Genomic DNA, 24,923 nt, shown 5'->3' with positions numbered 1-24,923 from the left:
TAAATTCTTCGAAGCGACCGAATAATTAGTCTTCTAATTCTAATATTAATTATAAAGTATAGACTAGATTAAATAACGATAAAGTACTATATAAGAGAATTAAGAGACTTATTAATAAGAGTAAGAATAAGAATAATAAGAAGAGTAAGAATAATTAACTATAAGAAGAAGTTACTCTTAATACCTTTATAATATATTTATATATTGCCGTTATTAATTATAAGTTAAAGAACTATTAGATACTTAATTCCGAATTAAATATTTATATATATAATTAACTAGATATCTTTACGAGAACTAGAGATACGATCGAGACTAATATACTAATTATAGAAATAAATAGATATTCTATTAAGATATTTAGAAGCGTAGAGCTACGTATATCTACGAAAGATGAAGTTAAGAAACTTATACTACTTAATATTATACTTATTCTAGAGTTTATAACGAACCTAGTCTCTCTATCTTATCTATATATGATAATAAGAATATTAACTAGAATATATTAAATAGCGCGTTAATCTTAAACGATAAATATCTATACTACGTACGGAGAAAAGACGGTTACTAGATACTATTTAACGATCCTATCTTAGCGTCTTAATAACTATATATATTCGACTCTATATCTACTTTTTCTTCTTCTTCTTCTATAACCCTAAAGACTACTTCTAACGCCGCGGCGTTAGGATTAGTTAGAGAAGCTTTCGTTACGAGACCGCTAGCTCCTCTCGTAATACCTTATACGTAGGCGGCTTTCGACGTAGTATTAGCGTTAATAAGATAGACTTCCGTTACTATCGCTATCGTAGCTTAAGGGAGTAAGTCTCTCTATAAGGACTCTCTAGATAGACTATACGCCGTTATAGAGTATACTAAATATAAAGCGCTTTAATATCTACTAAATATAGTAATCGAACTTCTAAAGATTAAGACTATTACTTCTATTTAATACGAGCCTTATCGATTATTAAAAGTAACCTAGATTATCTCTTAAGACTTATTATAAGAAGAATTAACTATAAGACTATTTAATAGAGTCTTATATAACTTAATATCTCTTAATATAGTCTATAACGAAGACGAATAGATTAGCTATATCACGGAGCACTGCTACGAGAGGCTTGCAAACGTATGTGCTATTTATGATATGAATTCTAAGACGAAGGACTATGAAAGAGTTGCACTCGGTTACGCGTGTAAGTAGTCAGTAACCGATGCGTACTAAGCCCTCGTTACTTACGTGCTAGTTACGTATTAGTAGGCATTACGTAGTATAGTAGCGGCACGTAATAGGAAGTCGATATATTAATCCGTAACATTACCCCCCCTTAAACGGGTTAACGAGACCTACTAAGTTATTATCCTTTATATCTATTTCGCCTAGTAAACTAGAGATACGTTCGATATCGAGTCCCGACTAATTCCTAGCCTTTCTATAGGTTTAGAGTATTCGGCGGCGGCTATTAACTATAGGATATAGAGTAATATTCTTATATCGACTCTATTAGTAGACCTTCTAGGAAGACTAGTACCGAATATCTAAGTACGTACTCGTAACGTAGGAATAAGATTTTTATCTCTATCGACGTTCCTTTCGTTTAGTCGATAGATCCTTTTCTATTACTCTCTAGGAGGAGAAGTCGTAGTTATCCGATAGGCCTAGTTTATTTAGATACCGTATATAGAACTTTTAAACTAGTTTATTATAACTAGGCAGGACTTCTTCCTAATTATAGAACTTCTCCGGATATTCTTTCTATTTTACGAGATATTATAACCGTCGATTTCTCTCGTATAGTCTTATATCTAGTATATCGTCCACTTCTTATTCCTTCTTCGCTTCTTCTTCTCGTTCTACCGTAACCGGGGGTATAGGTTTTACTACCTATTCCGAGAAAGAGTCTATAGATACCCTCTCTAATAGGAAGATATAGAAAACGTTATAGATTTTTATAGACTCGGGTAGTTCGAGTCGATAAGCTCGTAGATTAATAATTTAGATTATTCTAAATAGTCTTAGGTTCTTTATATCGAGTTTCTTTAATAGTCGGTTTATTTTAAGATAATAAGCGTTTAGCTAGATATAGTCTCCGATAGCGTATATAGATAAGAATTTCCTTATTAAGTTTATAAACTTTTTATAGGATACCTAAGCGTAGGTTATTTCGTCTCTTAATACTTTATATACTTCTTTTATTCTATTAGCGAAGTTATTAGCCTTCTATATATCTAGTATAGTATAAGTAGCTATTAGTTTATTCTCTATAGGTTCCACTCTAAGACGGGGATAAAAGCCGTAGTTTACGAAGAATAGTAATATCTTTATTATCTTCGAGTCGTATATATTAGTCGTAAATTCTACTAAGAGTAACTAGTCGATCTAATTATCTTATATATAGTTATAATAGTATCGAAGATACTATTCTATTATTTAATTAGAGTTTTCTAACTATCTATCGATTTCGAAGTAGTAAGTACTTAAAAGGCGTTTTTAAACTTATAGTCTATTATAAAGCCGTTTCTAGAAGATAGAGACGAACTAGGGTCCTCGGTTAGATATAATAGCGTTAGGAAGTCCGTACCTTAAGAAAATATATCGTAGGAAGAGTCGGGCTATAGTAGTTACGTCTATAGCTTAATATAGGATATAATATCTCTACTTAGTAAGTCTATTAGTTACGACTATTACGTTATTATAGACTAGGTTATCGACTATACTCTTACTTGCGAGTAAATCTACTACGAAGTCTATAGCGATCTCGGTTTATAGCCTTATTAGTACGGGTAGTTAAAGTAGACTACCTAAATATTTCTATTTAGACGCTTTAGCCCTCCGATATATATAATAGTTTCTTATATAGTATTAGGTATCTTTTAGGATTCTAGACTAGAAGTAATATCGTAATAGGAGTTTAAACGTCTTTACTTTACCTAGATATTCTATTACTAAGCTATTATAATATACCTAGAGAAGAAGTACCTTTAGTTTATTATTATCTAGTATCTAGAGTTAGGTTTTATACTATACGTAATCTTTCTTTAATAAGTAATTAGATAGTAAGATATACCGTCGAGTAAGTATACTTTTATACTCGATAGATATAGATTTAGAAGAATTATAGAGAGTTACTTTAATAGCCTTAAGTAGTTTATCCTATATATCCTAATATTATTATCTTACTTACTTAGAAAGCGTAGGCTTATCTACTAGTATCGACTCCGCTAGTCGAGAAGCGTAAACTAATTACTATAGGGAAAGAGTATCTATTCCGTAGCCTAAGTTATAGAGCTTTAGTAATACTTATTATTAGTACTTAATACGGTCGTCTTACGTATATTCGGGCTTATATTCGGGTCGACGTATTAAGCTATTAGGCTTCGTCCCTTATTAGCCTAGTCGATACTCGATATTAAAGTAAAATTCTAAAAGAAACTTACTCTACCTAGCTTATCGACAATTAAGTTATTTTATTATTATAAAATATTCTAGAGAACGATAGTTAGATAGTACCCGAATAGATCGTTTCGGGTTAGTATCTATAAGTTCTAGTCTTTATTTCTTAAAAGCCTTAATAATCGCTAGTAATTCCTTATCGTAAATCTCGTAATTATATTCGGCGGGAGTTATTTTCTTAGAGAAGAAGACTATAGAATATAGCTCTTCTTTCTCGTTCTTTTATAAAAGAATATCTACTACTACTATATCGAAAGTATCTATCTTAACCTAGGTTTCGACATCCGAATTAAAGAGTACTAGTATAGATACGAAAGCGAACTATCGTTTTAACTTCTCGAAAGCTTATTAATAAGCGATATTCTAGGTAAATCTTACGTCTTTCCTCGTAAGCGCCGTTAGAGAAAGGGCGATTCGTCTAAAGTTCTTAATAAATATTCTATAGAAGTTAGCGAAGTCGAGAAAGGCTTATATATCTTTAATATTACGAGATATTATTTAGTTAAGTACTATCTTTATCTTATTCGGATTTATTCGTAATTCTTACGTAGAAATAATTATTTCTAGATATTTTACTTCGGGTATATAGAACTCGGTTTTATTAATATCTATATATAGTTCGTATTTCCATAGACGGACTAAGACTTCTTTTATATAGCGACGATAATCTTCGAGATTATTACTAAAAATTAATACGTTATCTAGATAGGCGGTGTAGAAATTATCTAGAATATCCTAGAGTACTAAATTAATATATTCTTAGAAGGAAGAAGAAGTATTATAAAGACTAAAGGTATTACTAGATATTCGAACTAGCCGAAACGAGTAGTAAAGGCTATCTTTTATTCGTTACTATATTTAATTCGTATTCGATTAAATACCGTAATAATATCGAACTTAGTAAAGAATCGTACTTTATATAGTCGGTCTAGAGTCTTCCGGATTCGAGAGATAAAGTAGCGGTTTTTAATAGTTATTACGTTTAACGCTCGATAGTTTATATAAAATCGTAGACTACCCTCTAATTTACGTACTAGGATAACCGATAAGGCTATAAGAGATAACGATTACCTAATAAAGCCTTTTACTAAGTGTTCGTCAATATATTTCTTAGTCGTAGCTAGCTCTTCCTAAATTATACTATATATTTTCTTATATAGTAGTTATTATTAATTAGAGACGGTTAGGCGTATTTTATAGTCTACCCCCGGACGGTATAGGGGTAGCGTATCTAAAGAAGATCGAGAGAAGACGTCTAAATATTTATAGTATTCGGGAGGCACCTTAAGTCGTAGGTCTACTTCTATCTTTCCTTTTATAAATTTCTCGAAATCTTCGAGATTAACTATATAGTATAAAGAGTAAGATTTAGGGTAAAGAATATTTATTTGGAGATTCTCTTCTACTAGATCTTTTTATATAACGGGTAAGAATACTAATACTTCGCTAATACTCTCTTTCTAGATTAGATTATAGAACTCTAATAGTATTACGATAGCTATATTAATACTATTAATCGTAGTATATAGTAATCTATACTTCGAGGCCGTTATACTAAATATAGTAGTTAATTATCGATAAGGGAGGTATCTTCCGTTATAGTATTTCGATAAGAACGTAATTAAGCGGATTTTAAAGTTAGAACTAACGTTATATCTTATTATCTATAATATACCTAGTATTAGCGGGTAATTTAGCTTTAGAACGATATAGTATCGGATTCGTTCGAAATACTACTTAATAACTATATCTAGTTCTATAAAGTAGATAATAGAAGATTTTCTACTATCTACTATTAATAATACTTTCGATTAAGGAAGTAATTATTTATAAGACGTAAGATTATATTTCTTTATAAATTTCTCGTCTATAAACGACGAAGTTACTCCTATATCTAGTAATACTTAATATTTAGCGGTCTTAAGCGAATCCTACTTATATATATCGAAATAGTCTACGTATCCCGACTTCGCTAGATATAGATTATTAATAGTATATTTAATTATTAAATAGTCCGTCTTCTTTAGTATTCCTATAGAGAATAAGATAAGGATATTATACTTATCTCGCTCTAGTAGTAGTCGTTCTAAATCGTATAAGTAAATATAACTTAGAATATCTCGTTTTCCGAATCGGGATTAGAGTTACTTAAATCCGGATTATAGACGTAGTAGTCTTTCTCGTATTTATTATTCTTAAGGTCATACTCGTCTAGCTAGAGTATATAAATACTATTCTCTTTACGCTATTTCTAGGTTTTATAGTCGGCGCGGCCTAGACGATACCTAACTTCTCCGTAGTCGAAGTATATATTCTTATTCTTTAGTTACGTACGAATAGCGAGATCGCTAGTATTAGGAGCCTAGGGTAGTATTTATTTCTTCGATTTCGATATAATAGTAGTCTTCGTAATACGAATCTCCTTTAAAGTAGGAGCCTTAGTACAAGACTTAGTAGTAGTAGTCGTAGATTTCTCGTTACGGCGTCTAAACTATTTATCTAGTAGTAGGCGCTTCTTATCTCGATAAGTATCGATAAGGTCTTTCTAGAGATTATATTTAGGAGTACTACGTACTAGATTCTATATAGTATTATTAAGTTTATTAACTAAGTCGGCTATCTTATCTTATTTATTCTTAAGTAAGAAGTAAACTAGTCTCTAGAACCGTAAGAGAAATTTATTAAATCGCTTATTAGATCGCTTCTTTAAGACGTTATAGTTAAGACGTACTTACTTATTACGATAATAGATATCGTAGAGCTAATCTAGATAAGATAAGATATTAGATATCTTAACGAAAGTAGAGGTAGAGCTAGACTTAGGGAGATACGGTTTAATTACGTTATAGGCATCTCCTAATAAGCGAGTCGTAATATAGATAACTACGCCCTAAGGTCCTTATTAGGCCTATACCTCTTCTTCCGCCTTTAACTTATAAACTAATTTCGATCTCTATTCGTAGTAACGGTTCTTATCGCTACTAAATTCCGATAGGTCTACTATCTTTATACGATAACCTATATAGATTAGTTCGAGATAGTAAGTAGGGAGAATAGAGAGTATTATAGAAGGATAGGGCTAATTCTATAGTCTATCTTAACTAGAGTAAGGCGTAATTACTCGACGACTATTCTATTATTATTAATAATCTATAAGGTCGTTCGTAATACTATAAGGTTAATTTCGATTCTAATTCTAGTCTCGTTCTTATCTAATAGGTTATTAAGCTAAGTAATCCGGTCTCTCCGAGGGTATTATAGTAGTATCGATAACGAGATCTATTACGAATACTAAACGATACGGAGATAGCGTATAGCTTTAACTAGTAGTTATTATAGGTTTCGTAGAGCTTAGAGGTAATTAAGAGCGACTATCGACTCTATTAGTATCTATATTAGTATTCGTATTCGCCTTCTTTTTAAGTAGTTTAATTTCTTTTTATAACTAAATTCTCTCCGTACGTAATATTTTATTATTAGCCTTTACTTAAGCGTTATCGGATTAACGCTTTATAATATCTATAATATCGGCTCGTAATACTATATTTTCGGCTTCTATAGTTTCTAGATTAGCTTATAATTCATTTAAGTAATTAATCTACTACTAGTAGGTAGCTTAGTCGTCTTTATAGCGTTACTTAGCTTTATTAAGAAGGTTTCGAAGTTCTACTACCTAAGACGAGTTATCTCGTAGAGACTCTTCTAGATTATCGTATCGAGCTTTAAGTTCTTCTATAGAGTCTTCTAGATTATAATTCCGTATTTATAGTTTTAGGATACGAGTCTTCTTAACCTTAATATCGTTTAGTAGAGATATAAGTTCTATACGTCGCTTCTTAGCTACTTCTTTTAATTTAGTAGCGCTATTATAAGCTTAAATTATTCTACCTATAAAGCGTCGAACGAGACGAAATATCTAGTTAGGGTTATTATTTACGTAGTTTTTAAAACTTATAGCTAAATTAAATATTAGATTATCTACTTTTAGTTCTAGTAGGCCTTTATCTAGAACGATAGCGTTATTATCCTTAACTTTCTAATATAGAAGGAAGGATAAGTCTAGGCCTATCCTATACTTCTTTACTAATATAAGAATAGGGTCTTTCGATAACTTTACTTTTAATTTCTTAGTTATAATAGAAGTAGATTAAGTAGACTACGTATCTTAAGTTTCTTCTACGTCTTAAGTGGCTTTAGGATCCTAGATAGGCGTAGGATTAATATAGATATCTTCCTCTTCCTTAGAGATATAGAATAAGTTAAAGTCGTCTAACTTATTATTAATTAGCTATTAAGTTTTAGAGTAACCTAGTAACTCTAGTTCTAGGCTAGGTTAAGTAGTTATAGCTAGTTAAGAACGTATAACTATACGAGTCTTACGAGGCGATAGTAGTATTATAGATAAACTTATAAAGTAGCTAGATTATATAGATAAGCTAGTTTTAGAAGAGATACGCGATAGCTTAGGCGTCTTAATAGAAGGACGGATATCTATATCTTATAAATCGGCTTAAATAGTAGACTACGTCGCTTAAGTAGATTAAGCGATTTAGCTAAGAGCTCTAGAACGTATAGATCGACGAGAGCTACGAATAGCGCTTAGATTACGCTTCGGGTCCCGGCCTAGCCGAGACCTCGAGCGTATATTAGCTATTAGGCGACTAATTAAGAGTTAATTACTAGATCTAGTAGAGTATTAATAAAATAACGTTACTCGACGGAGTAGTCTACTAGAAACCTTTAGAGTTTATAACCTCGGTTTACTACTCGAGACCCTAAATAAAGGAAATCTTAATTAAGTCTAACTACGAGAGATTATAACTAGTACGTATATAATAAGACTAGAAGAGTATCTAGGAAGATCTACGGAAAGACTTAAGGTTTCTAAGCTCTTCGGTAGTATATAAGGAATTCTAATCTCTTCTAGTATAAGTATACCTCGATTATAATAGAGGTTCGTTCGAGATAGAAGAATCGATCGAGATATAAGAATCGAGAGATATAAGAATCGGTCGATCGAGTAATAGGAAGGAAGAAGAGAGAGTAAGTAGAATAAGAGTAACTTAAGTACTCTCTAGGTCGGTAACGTTTTAGTAAAGTCGTAGTTACTTACGAAGCGCAGTCTGCGCTAATTAATTTAGCTACGCGACCGATAGTGTAATTTGCTCGAAGTCGATAAAGTAGTCGACTATTTACGAAGTGCGAATAGGCGCTTTTAGTAGAACCTAAATTTAATATAATCTCTAGTTAGGTTAACTAAGGAAAGCGTATTCGTAGTTATAAGGGTTACTATAAGGTCGATAGTAATATTAAATACGAGTAGGTACTTCTAGTAGGACCTAAATTTGATACGATCTCTAGTTAGGTCGACTAAAGAAAGAGTACTTATAGTTAAATAAATAGTTAAGATAGTTATCGAGTCTCGAGAGTATAAACGTCGTTTACGTTAGGACTAAATTTAATATAATCGCTAGTTAGTTAACCTTAATAAACGTAGTTTACTTAAAAGGGTAGAGAAAGTAAGCGTCTCGTACTTTAGGGCTAAATTTAATATAATCGCTAGTTAGTTAATTAAAGTATAAGATATTTATAGAGAAGGTGTAAGGGTATAAGATCGGTAGCGCTTAGTAGGACTCGAATTTAATATAATCGCTAGTCGAGTTAACTAAAGAGCGGTCGGTCTCTTATTTGTAAGTAGGTCTTAGAAAGTATTACGGAGTACTACTACGAGAGGCTTATAAACGTATATACTGTTTATAATATAAATTCTAAGACGAAGGACTATAAAAGAGTTGTACTCGGTTGCGCGTATAAGTAGTTAGCAATCGATGCGTACTAAGCCTTCGTTGCTCACGTACTAGTCACGTGTTAGTAGGCATCACGTGATGTGGTAGCGGCACGTGATAGGAAGTCGGCATGTCAATCCGTGACAAGGTATTTTAAAGATTACTATATAGAAATATATTTTATTTATATATATCTACGAAAGTATTAATTATTCTAAATAGTTTAAGACTTTATAAATATAATTTATACGAGATATAGCTATAATATTAAGTTTATTAGAATAAATAAAGAAAGATCGCTATTAAAGATCTATAATAATAACGTATAAGATAGAGATCTAATAACTAAACGAAATATACTATATACTCTTACTTAAAATAGTTATATAGAGCGAATAGACTAATTACTTATTAATATAGCTCGAATAATATATCTATATATAAATCTACTAAAGAATCTATAGCCTAAGATAGTAAAAATCGTAGAATATATCCTAAATCGATTACTATCTCGTACGCTTAGCTAGAAAACGCTATTCGAAATACTATATAGACGACGACCTAATATCTTATATATATATATATACGGCTATAAAGCCTACGTATTATAGTATAATATTTCTTAAAAAGATAAACTTTAATAACGTATATAGATTAGATATCTCGTTAAGTACGATTTAATAAATATCTTTCGAATCTAGCGATCCGATAAAGACTAGATTATATAGATACGAGACGTTATCTTTAACGATAATAAGACGTTTTTACTACTTCTATATAAAGATAATAAGTTACTATTAATTAAGTCGATATAGCTAGATATCTAAGTATATAAGCTAATATCTAAAATAGGTATAATTCTAATTAATTCTAAAATAGACTTAGCGCTAAATCGTCCGGAAAACACTTCCGACTAATTATAGGCTGAGGAGCCTTAAACGACGTTAATCTCTAGCCAATTAGAGGCTAAGGAAGCCAAATCACGTGAAGCACTAACCATACGTGATTCTGTAGATAAATATCTGTTGGCAGGTGCGCTAAAATTGTCGCATTTGCTCTCGCTCTCTCCACTTTACAGTATATAGAGCACTCCTATATATACTATAGAAATCGGAGAGAATACCGTATCTAGGCTGCGCAACGGGTTGGGTAGGGCAGGGTTTTAGGCACCTACCGCCCGCCTAGTTAACCTATTAGAGTTTTTAAAAAAAGCGCTACCCTACCCGCGAGGGTTTTAGGTAGGGTAGGGTACCCGACGGGTTTTATTAAGAATCCTAAAATTCTTAAAAAAGCGAGTTTTTTACTAAAAATAGCGACTTTTCTTATATAATCGTATACTAATTTATAATATCGTATCGTAATTTTAGATATTTTCTAGTAAAATCGCGTATTTTTCGTAAAATACGGTAAAAATTTTAAGAGGTCTACTCGCTTAATAGAGCGGCTCGACCCTAATAGGTACCGCGGATAGAGCTTAGATTTTAGGTACTCGCCCGGGGCGCCCGTTAGGCTTCGGGATGCCTACCCGGCCTAACCCTTAGGGTAGCCCTAATGCGGGTAGGGTCGGGTTGACCCGCGCCACTGCGCAGCCTAGACTTAGTCTTAATCTAAATTTATAGTTAGACTAATCTAAAGAATCTTCTTAAGTCTTATACTTCTTATAGTAAGATAGAGAAAAAGAAAAAAGATACTATACTTAGACTCTAAAGTAAGAGTAATAAGATAATATAATAAAATCTTACGACTTAAGTAAGAGAAACGTTTAGAAGAGTAAATTATTATACGAAGAACTATAAAGAGAGTCGCGAGTACTCGATTAGTAGAAGTACCCGACCGAGGCTCGCGGATACGCTATATCTAAATATTAATTAGGGCTTAGCGTTATCTAAGTTACGTAGTTGTGGTTACGTGCTAGTTAGGTGACCACTACTACTAGGCTTGTTCCGTGACACTTAGGCGCATAAGATCCAGACAACCTTATTAGGCGCCACTAATAGTAAGGAAGGATTACCGAAGTATTATATAGGCTATTACATAACTTCCGGAAGAGGTAATCTAGAATATACTACTATACTATTATACTATTAAGGTAGATAGTAGAGTGATAGAGCGAAAGAGTACTATAAGTTTTCTATATCTATATAGTCGTCGATCTTTTATAGTTAAGTTTATAGTCTCTCGTAGTTAACTTTCGTTATAAGTTAGACAATATATTTCCCGATCTAGCTATTATTTATAGAAGACGCCTCTTCTACCTATACTTAACTAGATCTTGCCTTCCCTCTCGTTAGTAAATACTAACCGAACTCGTAATACCTGTGGAACGATTCGTGATAAAGTGGTCGAAACGCGGGTTTAAACCGACGGTATTGAGATGCTGGCCGCGAACACACCCTTAGCTCTGTTGGTATTGCATAAGTTGGTTGGGTGCTAAAATTGGGTGGGGACGGAATTCTGACGACCCCTGGGTGCCTGTTACTTTTGGACCCGAGGCGTCGGTGTGAATGTCCCTCTACGTTTTCACGTCGCTCTCTTGAGCTTGATACAGTGCCGGAGTAGCCGATTTGGATTTGGCAGACAATGTTGGAACTTTTGGTCGCACCAGTGGACCAGTTCTCATGCGCAGTGGGCTCTTTTTGAGCCACCAAGATAGTACATAAGGCTTGTCGCCTTCTTGTTCAATCGTGATAGACAAGGTCGTTCTGAGAACCATTCTTGAGACAGACCCGCGTTCCTTCACGCCGTCTTAAATTGTCCCAGCAAAAGATGCTCAAAACCTCCGAGGGATATGAATATACCCCAAGCACGGGATTGAGACAAGGGTTGCCTACCGCCGCGGTAGTATCGCCCCCTCAGCTGCGCGTGTCGACGGCGCAAACATATGATGTGATCGTGATAGGCGCAGGGTTTGCTGGCATTATCAGTGCTCGAGATCTTCTCGCGAAAGGTAACAAGGACAGAGAATTGTTCTGACTCGGTCGTTACTGATAATGCTCCTTCACCTGGCAGGCTATAAAGTACTCCTAATCGAGGCTCGTGACCGCATCGGCGGCCGTACTTGGACCACGCAGACCGAGAACGGGGACTATCTCGATATCGGTGGTACCTACATTCATTGGGCTCAACCTCACTTTTGGGTAGAGCTAGTCCGCTATGGCTTGAAAAATGAGGTCAAGAACTGCCGGGAATATTTCCAAGGCTCGGCTCTACCTGTGACTTTCTTGAATGGTGAAAAAAAGACATGGGAACCCCATGAACTGGTACGACTGAATTCAACCCTGCTCCACCCCCTGAATGCGGGCTAGGTTATAGGAAAATGACCACTAATCTGTCCTGGAGCCTGACAGCATAACCTTCTGGAGAAATGCTTGCAACTTTACTACAACCCGGACGGCGAGAGAGCCTCTGATGTAGTTCCGCTGCCGCATAGTCCACTTTCAAACATCGCTCGGGCAGTCCACTTCGACAAAATGTCGGCTGCCGACCGATTTTCACAATTAAAAGGTGAATTGAACGAAGTTGAGATCGCCATGATAGAAGCATTCACGATGGCAATGTGTGGTCCGCCGCTTGAAGAAGCGAGCTACTTTGACCTTCTTCAGCGCTGGGTACTCGGAGGGGGGACTTCCGAGGATTACAACGCCCGCATGGTCGGCTACAAGTTGAAAAGAGGTCAGACGTCCCTTCTCCGGGCCATCTTCGATGAAATCAGCTCCAACCCGAACTTATCTTGGACATTTTCCACCCCGGTTCAATCGATTGATACGTCTGGTCTCAAGGTCGCATCTGTCGTGGCAGCGAATGGCAATGTCTTCCATGCTCGCAAGGTCATTTGTACCATCCCCCTGATGGTCCTCAGAACAATTAAATTCGTTCCGGAACTGCCGATCCCGAAGGCGGAAGCGATTGCCAGCTCAAGGTCCAATCTCACGCAGAAAGTCCACGCAGTGGTTGACGGGAAGGAATGGCGCTCGTGGACCGGCGTGAAATTCGTGAACAACGGAGTGACAATGATGAGCGGCGATCCTTACTCCAACTCGACAACCACCACGAATCTTGTTGTTTTCACTGCCGGAGACGGTCGTGTACCACGCGAGAATCCCCAAGAGCAGCTGGAGGTGTTCCAGTCTATGGATCCCTCCCTAAACGTGAGCCGACTGGTAAGCTTGTTATCTCGTGACTTTAACGTGGCGATCTTCTAACAGAACCCATACCACAGGTGTTTGGCGACTTTAACAATGACCCGTATGCACGGGGCAGTTGGTGTCTATTCCAGCCAAAATATATGACTCGATATTTATCCCTGTTGCAATGCGGTGTGGGAAACTTGAAATTTGCCAGTGGCGACATTTCTGACGGCTGGAGAGGCTTTATCGACGGCGCAATAGAATCTGCCACGCTAGTCGCAAAAGAAGTGGATGGAGAGCTCAAGCATGAACGCACTGGCAAGCTTTAGGGAGCTTTTAGGGGGATGTATTGAACCAATGGCATATTTACGGTCGACTCAGTAGCGTCCAGCCAGTGAAACAGTTGCGCATCATGTACATTATCGAATCTGATAATGTAATGAGAACTAGTTTTTCACAATAAAGTAGCTAGGCTGGCGTTACCCAAAGGACGCTATGGTGGTACAACTCTTTACCACCTTGTTGCGCTCACATTCAAGGCAGACTCAGTTTTGGGAAAAGCTTCCGTAAGTATTCTTCGATTTACCAGGAAAAGCTCCGGCGACTGCTGCGTCTATCAGATACATTGAAGATTCTTTCGGGCCCGCGATGTGGTGATTTGTCCTTGCTCATGTGTACAAGTCGAGCACCAAGATTGCCTGGCTGTGTCAGGTTCATGTCCTTCCCGTGAAATTGCATTGAGTTACAATCATGCCGCGAGTTAATCATCGTCTTGATCCGCGCAATGGCTGTTTTCCGGCGTCACACAATTTCCCAACCTTTCTAGTGCTTCCACCCTCTCTGACTTCGAAACTGGTAGCCCTTTATCTTTCCACATTCTCGGCGACTTGCAGCCGAGCAGCAAGATGTTCAACAAACAATGCATGAGGAGCATGATAGTGTGTGCGAGCATACACCAACCAGTTTATCCCGAAGATGACCAAACCTGTCACTCCACACACAGACGCCCAGTTCATGTTGGTAGGGGTGACTGGCTGGTAGGTGGGGAAATTCAAGAATATGACGGTCAGAATCTGCCAAGCAATCGCAAGATAGTTTATGAAGAAGCCGAACTTTCCAAGGTTGAAGTAGCGTTGTGGATGAAGATGACGGCGGCGGGTTCCGACATTTAACCATATGGGCAACCCGTAAGAGAAGAAGAAGCACACCGCGGATGCACCGAATATGCCGTTGAGAATGGTTGACGGCCCGAACATAAGGAGGCCGATTAGCGCGGAGGTGATTGTCGTAAGGTAGACGGCGTTGGTCGGAATTTGGCTATGTTGTTCGACATAGCCCACCCATTCAGGAAAAGGCAGAGCGCCGTGTTTGGCGAAGGACCAGATAAGACGACTACCCGTCGCTATAGTCGCCGGACAGGACGAAAGATAAACAAGGCAGTATATGACTAGTGCAATTGTGAAAAGCACCTTTGAGTCAAAGCCGTCCAGGAAGAGTTGAAAGATCGGCTGACCGCCCACCGGCGAGAGAAGTCTTTCCGGCTGTGAGGAGCAAAAGAGGTACACCAGGATCATAGGGATACCCGTCAGCACGCTCATTATAGAGCTACCCATCATGACCAGTGGGACCTGGCGGTCCGGGGCGTCCATTTCCTCGCTCATGTGAGCTGCCGTATCAAAAGAGCTGACAGCCACGTAGCCTGGTAGGAAGCAAAGTAGGAAGACGAGTCCATCAGAACTCCACCCAGTCGCATTGATCACTTCGACAAAAACGGTGTGCGCCGATGCCTTCGGGTGAGTGCGCACTAGAAGTGCGACGAGAATATAGACACTTCCCAAATTGATGAAAACAACCATGAACTTTGTCATATGTGGGTAGAAGTTGAAAAGCCAGATGTTTAGAATCAATCCGAGCGTGGCACATGACAGCGACATGAGAAATATGTGGAAAAGCTTGACCTTGTATTCGGGAAATCCGACTTGTGCAGCCGCCGATATGATCTGGGCAGAGAGCACGAAGGTGCCCGTGTTAGCGAAGATCCAGCCAAGAGACGTAGCTGAGCCGTTGACATAACTGAGAAAGCGCTTCCATTTCGGGGGCGAGAGAGCCGCCGTCCAATAGACTTGGCCTGCAGATACGTTAGTCACATTAAGAGCCACCGAGCACCAGCGCTTTGAGAGAAGCATCTACCAGAAGCATGCGGGTATACTGAAGCAATCTCAGACAAACTTGTGCAGACAAGAAGCTGTCCCACAGAGGCGACCAAGAAGGCATAGAAGAAGAACGGGCTGCCTCCAGCCCCGAGGATAAATGCAAGGTAACTGCCGATGGCCAGAGGCGTGCCAGTAATACTGTACTGGATGCCAATTGCCGCCAGGACACTGAATCTGGATCTGAGTTCTCTCGCCTCGACATTCGTTGCTTGGATTATGGTTGCTGGGATGATGGTGGTGCCAACCGTCTCATACTTGGATGAGCTGGGCTTGATAAACTCGCTGGAGGCTGTCATTGCTAGCAAATGTCTTGAAAGGATGTAACAAGCTCGGTCCCGTGGCGATTGCAAACGAGAGGTTGTCCTCGACACATTCTGCGAACGGCCGTCCGAAGGTAATATATAGCCCGTGACACCTTATCCATGGTGAAGCCTGAATGATGTTGAAGTCTGCCCTGGACCACCGAGCTTGTTGACGGTTCTGGAGAGTGGAAGATTCGCCACCATCCTGTAATTTTGTCGTCTGACTTACTTATGATGAGGTTGACAAGTTCTAATTACACAGATAGGTATCAGGGCCCTTTTATCCCCATACTAAGGCTCTAGTCTAGACTAGCCTAATTAGGTAGGCTATTATTTTATCCTTCTTTTCATGATATTATGGTACTCCTACTTAGCCTTCTGATTTAGGCGGTAGTCTCACGCCTGAGAGTATCTTTTTATGTTATTATATCGTAAGGGGTATAACTCTATTATTATTATTATTTATTATAGTTCAAGTACGAGGTTAAGTTTAGTTAAGGCGGGGTAGAAAGAGGGTTTATCTCGTACCTCGCCTATTTAGTACAAGCACGATTAATACTCGAATATGAGTTAAATAATATTTAAATACTAGTAATTAATTAAGGTGCTATTTAATGCGTTAGATAGAGTAAGTCTTACTTATCAATTTGATATTAATATTATGTAATAGCGATATATACGTAAGTAGGAACCTAGGCACGAAGCCCAGGCTTATAACCTATCGTCTAAATTAGTTATTATCAGGTTACTAGGTTCTAATTATATAGACAGGGCCCCTTTATCCGCATGCCAAGGCTCCAGTCTCCTAATCAGGTCGGCTGTCATTTCATCCTTCTTTTCATAACATCCATACCATAGGTAACAAACATTCGGTATGAGGATCCCGCTCGGTGTCAATGTCCAAATTCGATGCCAGACGGGCTGAGCGGGGAACGGGGCTCCGCATCCAGCAAGTTCATCAGGAAGTTGAGGGACCCCACAGGGTGTGATAACGTTCTCGGCTCCTGATAGCTGGATAGGTGTCAATTTCTAATTCACTGTCTCTGCGCACGAATTCGGCCTCAATTACTCAACCCTGAACAAGGAGCTAGTGGGAGTGTGCGTTTCAATCTCTCTCTGTCTCTACATAGTTGATGTTTTCCGACCGCTTTTCAAAGTGGCCGAGGACAATCTCTAGCGCCGCCCTACAACTGTCTTCCAATGCGGGCCAGGACTCAAGCGCGCTCGTCTCCAGACTCGACGACCTCGAAGCAACGGAACTCCAAACGACGCACCAAGACATTTACTGGCTGCTGGACATGCCGAGAACGCCGTGTCAAATGCGATGAAAAGCGGCCTGTGTGCCATCGCTGCACAAGGTCTGGAGTCCGCTGCCGGGGCTACGCAGCTCACTTCACCTGGATCAACTGGGACGCACCAAATGAGAGAGTCATGGCCGACCCTGGACAAAGGGGAGAGAGACTCTCCAAAGAACGTCACGTCGGAGTAATGGTTTATCCTCCGTCCTGTGACCTTCACATAAATTTACAGAGAGTGGAGGAGTACCTGATCGACTTGGACCAAACGCCGAACTCCCCCTGTTCTCGCACCCAGGGGCCCTTCTCTGTGTTCCCAGCCCGCAATCCCGGTACCACGGACGGCTTTGGCTCCGACGCAAGCCAGCCCAACTTTTGCACCGGGTACAACGATGATGAATCTGCAGGGCAGAGCTCAACTACACCAGCTACGCTTGACGATAGAGAGGTATTTTCTCCATCGCTAGCATCGATCGTGTTTCAAGGTCAGACTGGATATTTGGGAGCCGATGGCACATTGCCAGAACCTACCAAGTGCTGGTCTCGAGGGTCCAGATCTATGAGCATCTCCGGTCTCGGTGTCGCCACCGGGACGCTCAAGGAAACTGACGAGCTGGCATCCGAAGCTCCGACCTGGTCCGTGGCGGATTCGCGACGAGAGATCCGGGTGTTTGATGATCGATTTGATTACATGGCAAGAGGACTCTCTGTCTCGGATGAGTCTCCAGACTTCGCAGCCTCGCCCTTCCAAGAAGTTTTGCCATGTTCTCACCAAACCCAAGGCCTGGAGGCGAACGCTCCAGAGAGAACATCCTCAATGGTCAGGCACATCGACCTTCTCCAAGCTCCGGCCTACCAGCGCAAGTTGATTTACCACTGGGTCACTTACCTGAGTGGGAATATGATAGCCGTCGACCGCGTTAACAATCCGCTGCGTACCCGTTGGATGGCCATGGCGCTGGACGGACTCAACTGCGACAAGGCCCAATCCAACGGCTCCGTCGCTCTCTATCACGTGGTCTGTTCCCTGTCCTCTCAGAATCTCTCGATGCTTCACGGCGGTGGCCACGACCGTGACCACGATGACCAGTGGACGTGGCTTTCCCGACAACATGACCAGCACGCATCCCATCACATGCAAACCTGTCTGGCTAAGCTGGACGGTAGCCTCAAGGGCGACCCCGCGCTCGCACTGGCCATCCTCACCTCTGCGATCAAGAGTACAGTATCGGGCTGCCCGGGGCAGTGGAGGGTTCACCTTGCTGGGGGTCTCAAGTACCTCAGCCTCCTGGATCCCGGGCTCGATCGTACCATTCTGGACGACTCGATCATTCAAAGCTACCTCTTCCTCGCCGCGTGTTCCAACATGCAGGTGCCGCACCAGACCATCTCGTTTCTGAATGCACTGCCAGATCAGAGCTACTGTCTCGACGTCGACCTCGGCATCCCCAAGACTCTGCTGAAGATGCTGCTCACGATAAACGCGCTGGGTTCGTCGGGCCGGCGTCCGTCTCGACGCCAGATTGACCTACTCGAACTGGAGCTGTCGCTCAGCGTCCCAGCCCTGTTGGCCGCGGATACCCTTGATCCTGGCTCCTGCCGTCGGCTGCAGCACGCGGCCAACGTGTACTATTTCGCGTTGTTGATCCACTTCCGCCGCGTCGTCCGCCAGGTGCCACCGAGCGAGGTGCAGGATCTCGTCGACCACGCGCTACAGCATCTTCCCAAGACCGAAAGCGCCGACGAGCGCGATATGGGCATCATCTCCGCCTGGCCAACCCTTATCATCGGTGCAGAGTGCCGCACTCCGGCCCAGCAGCGCCTGATGCTAGCGTGGTTCCACCGGCAGCAGAGGAAGGGCTTTGCAAACCTCGGCTCCGTCTCTCGCATTGTGTCCAAAGTTTGGCGCGAATGCGCCTTGAGCGCCTGCGGCTCTGCCGTTTCTTGGCAAGACATAGTTGAAAGATACGAAGACCTTGATGTGATCCTAGTATGAATTGACGCAAAGCTCTTTTCTAGACCTCCTGGCCTCGTTGATACAGCCTCTATGCGTGTGAAATTCTGCAAAGGTATGTTAATCTGAAGGATCGATTGGACCAAGCGCTATGGTTGGAGGCAGGAATATTGGCCAAGCTATGGAAGTCCTACTTCACTGCGACATGATCCAGTCGAGGGGCCAGTATAAGGCTACGGATGCCCAAAAAGCTGCATGATACACGATGCCCCGAATACTTAGAGAAACTCGAATCCGAAACAACTTTGGCAAACATTGGACTCGTCGTGTGAGAAGCCCTTGCTTTCCAGCACGACGACATGCAGATAATTGCCACAACGTGCCATTATTCCTGTGGACTTTTGGCGGGAACCGTCGGAGGCGCGGTATGCGTTGAGGATGTCTCAGAGTTGGGACTAGGTTGTTAGTTTCAAATCATCCGCCTCTATGTGTTCATACTTTGGACCACATGCCATTCCACAGTAGGTACATGGTTGTCCTCCTCGCGGAATCCTTTCGATGATTGCACGTCTGTAAAATTCCCCGTCGGCTGTCAAGATATCGCCCGCCGGTCCATGGCTGAGGACGCCGAGAAACCTCCTTGCCAACCGTGTTAGGAGGTACCCATGAAGAAGAAACGATCGTGCTTTACCACTCATCACGGCCGGCAAGAAGAGATATGACTTTCGACACTTCGTCTATCACGCCAGGACGGCAATCGGCCGGTCGAACGAAGGCAAACTGGTCGACATCATCGTGAAAAGGTAAGCCCGGGGGGTTTGTGAGGCGCCACTTCTGTTTATCCGAGTTAATAGAATAATATGATTCGAGCATGAGGAGTCGTCGGTCGGTCATGTCGGGTTGATGGTGGCACTGGACGCGGAGGTGAGAATGTTATGCCACGATAAATGCAAAGATGCAGAAGACGTTGCTAGGGAGGCAACCATACCTAGGTAGGCACTGTCCCTGATCATGATTTCGTGGAGACATTGCCAGCACTTTCAGAGGCAGGAGCGAGGCTGCCACCTCCGCAGTGGAAGGAGCGGTGCAGGTACTCCTGGTCTACTAGTACATTGAAGACAGGCCGGGTTCAAGCTATGAACGCCCAACTACTAGACACTGCACCTGGACAGGCCTTCCACTTTACGGAAAGTCTTGCATCTCGTACCAGGTATGCTTGCTGTGTCCATAGTACATTCAACCCAGAAAGTCGGGTTGATACAAGTAGATTGCCATTGTAGCAAAGTTGCAGTTGCCGGCCAGATGAGCAAAAGGTGACAGACAACATTGAACCTGGGATTTAAAGATTCCACACTTTTCGGACAGTCTCTTCATCCCTCTTCCTCCACCTCTCTGCGTACCTAGGTATGTCTGAGCGCACCGCCTTTTCTTGACCGGGAAAAGTATTCTTCAAGACTTTGAGAAATCAAACAAGATCCGGTCTGACATCGTATGGCCAGTGAATTGACCCTGCCTAACCTACATCCGTGCCTCGCCTTGGTAGGGCGTGCGCTCCGTGCTTCTCCGGGCCAAGTATGTATCATGATCAAGACGCAGACGCAGATGGGATACAGACACATTTCCCTGGCCCCAGCATAACTCTCGCCCCTCCCCCTCTTTAGTCTGGTCTATCTCTCCCTCTTCGTCCTCCATCACCAGACCTAAGTCGATGCCTGAACGGGCGCCGTTTGGGGGTTGAATGGCAGACACATTATGGGTTGATTAGTGGTGGGCAGGGTTGAATTGGAAGAGATGGTAGATTTGCGGAGACACATAAGGTAGGTATGACAACGTAAACAACCGAAAAGGGATTCAGATGGAACAGACCTGTGGTCGCTGTGGGTTTCACTTGCGATAGTAAAAGGATGAACAACGAAGATTGCGCATACAATTTCTGGGCAGGCTACTGAAAGTCCTTGGAAGTGAGTGGTTGTTTTCAATCCATACATAAGGCAAGTAGATATCTGATCTCAGAATCGTCTTCGCAAGAAAGGTCGGAAGGACGCTTTGGGGAAGTCTCAGACCCCATGGTTGATAGAGTCAAGCCGACTGAGTCCCTGATGAGTGCGTGAACCCGTTTGGCAGTTCCTAATGAGCAGCTGCGCACATTGACTGGTGTGCCTGTCTTGCCTCGAAACAATCGAAAGGGCCCCTCGTGGTATGCCGAGGTGTAGTTGGACGAGACGTATCTCGGGTAGGGAACGATGCAATCTTTTAATTGCCATGTAGCTGGGTAGTTGAGGTGGTATGCATCGCTCGAGCTGGAGCGTGAAAGTACTCCTCTCGCTCTTTGTGTTTCTGAGTTCATTCAGATTGTTTGTTTTCCGGTCAGACCTGACGGAGCGTTAAGATACGGCGATAAGTGATTGATAGTCACCCGCTCGACGACCTGATTGACTTCTATTGGTATTGTTTTTCGTGCATATGTTGCTTGCACCGTTCACTCCTTCGAGTGCTCACGGACTGTCCACAACGGCGCAATGGTTTCCACCGCCCTTTCCACTACGGCTTTGACACGATCTCGCAGGACAGTGGTGGTGCATTCGACGTCCAGGTCTTCCAGCCACAACCTGGCGACGTGCTTGTCAAACCGGATCTCCAGCCCAGGAACCGGGATGCCCAAGGCCGCCAGTCGAGCACGCTCCGCAGCCTCAGCGCTTTCCATATCAAGCTCTTCTTCTTCTTCTTTTTCTGTATTTGGAGCATCCCCCTCCTGCTTATGTGAGCCATTCTCTATTGCAGCAGGTTTGATGTCTGCCCGATACTGCAATCTGGGCTTTTCGATGGGAGTGATGGAATCACCAAACTGCTCTTCGAGAAACATGCACAGTCGCAAGAACCGATCCTGCGGCGTGAGACCCGTGTGTGGGTTTTGTGGCAGCACTTTCTTTTCTCCATCATCATGAGCGTGCCCATGTCCATGGCCATGTGAATGTGATGATTTGCTCGCAGAGTATTTGACAGCGGCGGGACTACTCTCGACCGTCATAAGTACTGCCATGACGGCATCTGCGATTCCATCGTTCATCGTGTTTCCTTCCCATTCCAATTCGACTCGTTTGTCTCGCCCAGACCACTTCAGAGTCACGCAGCCCATGATGAGAAACATGCGTGCCGGTTCCGCCACGATCTCCTCGTCGGCTTCTTCATATTTGGCGCCGTTTTCCCCGTTGGTCAATTCGCCTTTTGTCGGGCCAGAGTTATTTGTCTCCTGTTTGACGCCAACCTCCTCGATACTGCCAAAGGTACCCTCGAGGGCCCATCGGATGAGCTCAATCCCAGCCGCAGCCAGGGTGATATGCTGTCGGCACAAAATCGTGGTTGTCGTCAATCCTGCATATTCACGCAAGTCTTCAGGCGCCATCAGACTGAGCTTGAAGCCATTCTGCACCAATACACCACTGACCACACGGGTGTCTTCTGGGTCCGTGGAAGCCGGGGGCGGTATCTGAGCCAACTTGCCCACAACTTTGGCCATTTTGTCCTTTTGATATGGGATCTTGATTTCCGCGCCATTCTCTGGGCTGTACACTTTGGTCTGGTGAGCGTGAGGGTTGCTCGCCAATCGACGAGAATTCAGGTCCAACAGCCGCGACCTTAATCGTGCGGCTTGGGATCGTTCGCCATGGACCAGGATGACATGGGGTGAAGCGACTTGCTCAATAAAGTCCACATTCTCAACACCCGTAACGTGGGCGGCGAACTGGAACTCTTCCACCGTACATCGTCGAGGAATCATGACGGCGCCCTCGTCGTCTCTGCCCTTTCGACCCATCTGTTGACCTACGCCGGTGTTACCGCCGCTCATTATTGCTGGGATCATCTCTGGCTCCGACAAAATGGTACGAGCCATGGTTCCTTCAACGTTGTAGCCAGTCATGATTACTCCGTTACGCGGATCCGGGGCCCATCGTTCGAGTAGAACACGGGACATGCCTGACTGTAACATACCAGGGGACGCCAACATCACACACCCGCCCACATCGTCGAAGCGATCCAGATTTCGTAGACTTCGGACAAATCTGAAATCCCACGGACCGGCACTGACACCTTTGGCATTTCCTGCAGCTTCTGCTTCCGCCATACGCTCACGGAAGATTCGTTTGATGTTGTCGTTCATGGCATTGATGTACGTCTGGTACACCACCATACATTTTCGCGCCGTGTTTCCAGTGTAGTAGATGGGGTATTTCTGCAGTTCCGGGTGTTTCGACCAGTAGTCCTCCAAGATAAGCAGGAGTTCTTGGGCTCGACCGAGAGCAAAAACGGGCATCAACACCTTTCCTCCACGATTCAAAATATTCGTCACTGCCTTGAGCAACCCAGCTTCTCTTTCCGCACGGGGCGGGGCGTTTGAAATGCCAAAAGTGGATTCAGTGATGAGGAGATCGATTTTGCCGACTGTAGATTTGTTTGGCACTTCTGCAGCAACAAGGTGTCGATCTTGTTCTCGTGAGTAGTCGGCAGTAAACCAGATGTTAAGTCCAGCAATATTAATCAAGAACATGGCAGCTCCAAGGACATGGCCGGCTGGATATGGAGTGATCCTGACTCCGGACACTGTATGAGTGGTGTAGAAATCGATCGTCTCGATTTGTGGCAGGGTTGAGATGTGGTCGGCTTCGGTATACAGCGAGGTCCGCTGATCGGAGGTGGATGAGGTATTACTCACTCGGACCGAGTCTTGGATGAGCCATTTGTAGATTGCTTTCGTAGGGTGGGTCATGAAGACCCGTCCTTTGAAATCGGTCTTCGCCAGGACATAAGGCAAGGCTGCCGCGTGGTCAAGATGGAAACTGTAACATGTCTGCCGTTAGCCACTGATACTAGAGGACGGACGGCTCAGTTCATCACAACAGGCTCGGAAGCGGTGGACAAAGGCGTAGTGACTAGAAGCAGGGACATGAACACATTGGGTGAACAAAATTGTATTGATGTCTGCCTATGAATACAGAATCGTTCACAATCGTGACCTTTTGGTTCACAAACGATACAATGGTATCCCTTGTATAGCGTTGCCATACATCGCCATTCTGGTGTCGCTGACATCTTCTTGGAACTCCACCCGGACAATACAAGATCCATGAAAATAAGGGGATGGTCACCTACTGGCTGATCAAGAGAATGTCCACGGTACTGAGATCGAAGTCGTCAAAGTAGGGCATCGCTGACATGCCTTCCCGCCCTGTATGCATCCCGGCATCGAGCTGTACACCGGTCAATCTTATGTCCCAAATACACGCGATTTCTTCTCACCATAACAGTCTTGCCCTTATATTGTAGGATATGGCACGAGCGGCCAACCTCTTGACAACCACCCAGTCCAATGAACACAAGTTCATCTGAAGGGTCCACGGGGTCTTCTTCTTCGACCGACGACATGGCCGCGGCCTTTCTTTTCGTCGCCATCTTGGACGGTGGCTGCCGAGGACGATCTCAAGAGGTCTTAAGCATCGATATGCGCTTGGTCGGGCAAGGAGACGGGGACTGGGGGTGCGAGAGTTGTCACTACTTGGTTAGTGTGTCACGGCTGAGCGTAGCATGAATCGTGCTGCAAGACGAGCACATCAAATCACCCAAAGCTCAATGAGACGATAGGCCAAGGAAGGTGGATCAATGATGCAAGAAGAATGCTGGTGTTTGAATATGGTTGTTGAATGGAATTCGTGTGTTCAAGAGTCGCAGGAACAAAGGCAGTAGTTCAAGTTCAAGTTGTAGATTGTTCTGCTGTTACTAGTAGCCACTAAAAC

General features: G+C 42.4%; 4 protein-coding genes across 4 annotated transcripts; 2 read left to right on the top strand and 2 right to left on the bottom strand.

Annotated features, from left to right (window-relative positions):
- The first annotated feature begins 11,631 nt into the window (after positions 1 to 11,631).
- On the top strand, positions 11,632 to 14,227 carry HMPREF1120_04955 (flavin containing amine oxidase). The gene is made up of 4 exons (XM_009159104.1): positions 11,632 to 12,190; positions 12,253 to 12,503; positions 12,591 to 13,403; positions 13,463 to 14,227. Exons 1-4 carry the CDS (start codon positions 12,010 to 12,012, stop codon positions 13,697 to 13,699), a joined length of 1,482 nt encoding a protein of 493 aa, XP_009157352.1. The 5' UTR covers positions 11,632 to 12,009; the 3' UTR covers positions 13,700 to 14,227.
- HMPREF1120_04954 (uncharacterized protein) lies at positions 12,229 to 16,108 on the bottom strand. Its single transcript, XM_009159103.1, has 3 exons — positions 15,561 to 16,108; positions 13,458 to 15,498; positions 12,229 to 13,385 (listed from the first exon to the last, which is right to left on the bottom strand). Exons 1-2 carry the CDS (start codon positions 15,877 to 15,879, stop codon positions 14,234 to 14,236), a joined length of 1,584 nt encoding a protein of 527 aa, XP_009157351.1. The 5' UTR covers positions 15,880 to 16,108; the 3' UTR covers positions 12,229 to 13,385; positions 13,458 to 14,233.
- Positions 16,109 to 16,709: 601 nt separating this feature from the next.
- On the top strand, positions 16,710 to 20,499 carry HMPREF1120_04953 (arginine metabolism regulation protein II). The gene has a single exon (XM_009159102.1). It carries the CDS (start codon positions 17,086 to 17,088, stop codon positions 19,174 to 19,176), a length of 2,091 nt encoding a protein of 696 aa, XP_009157350.1. The 5' UTR covers positions 16,710 to 17,085; the 3' UTR covers positions 19,177 to 20,499.
- HMPREF1120_04952 (endoribonuclease ysh1) lies at positions 18,923 to 24,582 on the bottom strand (the record flags this gene model as incomplete). Its single annotated transcript, XM_009159101.1, has 6 exons — positions 18,923 to 19,589; positions 19,633 to 19,773; positions 19,826 to 20,046; positions 20,123 to 23,969; positions 24,283 to 24,380; positions 24,430 to 24,582. The coding sequence occupies 3 exons, from the start codon at positions 24,580 to 24,582 to the stop codon at positions 21,614 to 21,616; spliced, it is 2,607 nt and encodes an 868-aa protein (XP_009157349.1). The 3' UTR covers positions 18,923 to 19,589; positions 19,633 to 19,773; positions 19,826 to 20,046; positions 20,123 to 21,613.
- Positions 24,583 to 24,923: the final 341 nt, after the last annotated feature.

Source organism: Exophiala dermatitidis, assembly GCF_000230625.1.
Source record: "Exophiala dermatitidis NIH/UT8656 unplaced genomic scaffold supercont1.4, whole genome shotgun sequence".
NCBI classification, from domain to species: domain Eukaryota; kingdom Fungi; phylum Ascomycota; class Eurotiomycetes; order Chaetothyriales; family Herpotrichiellaceae; genus Exophiala; species Exophiala dermatitidis.
Note: the sequence above shows the minus strand (reverse complement) of the source record. Positions and strands in the feature narration are given on the sequence as shown.

What these genes read in the sequence shown, in the direction of transcription:
- HMPREF1120_04955 (XM_009159104.1), top strand. Translation starts at nt 12,010, where the DNA reads ATGCTCAAAACCTCCGAGGGATATGAATATACCCCAAGCACGGGATTG. An exon ending in CATGGGAACCCCATGAACTG is followed by an intron (nt 12,504 to 12,590) that starts GTACGACTGAAT and finishes GGAGCCTGACAG; the next exon opens with CATAACCTTCTGGAGAAATG. An exon ending in CCCTAAACGTGAGCCGACTG is followed by an intron (nt 13,404 to 13,462) that starts GTAAGCTTGTTA and finishes CCCATACCACAG; the next exon opens with GTGTTTGGCGACTTTAACAA.
- HMPREF1120_04954 (XM_009159103.1), bottom strand. Translation starts at nt 15,879, where the DNA reads ATGACAGCCTCCAGCGAGTTTATCAAGCCCAGCTCATCCAAGTATGAG. An exon ending in AGTATACCCGCATGCTTCTG is followed by an intron (nt 15,499 to 15,560) that starts GTAGATGCTTCT and finishes ACGTATCTGCAG; the next exon opens with GCCAAGTCTATTGGACGGCG.
- HMPREF1120_04953 (XM_009159102.1), top strand. Translation starts at nt 17,086, where the DNA reads ATGCGGGCCAGGACTCAAGCGCGCTCGTCTCCAGACTCGACGACCTCG.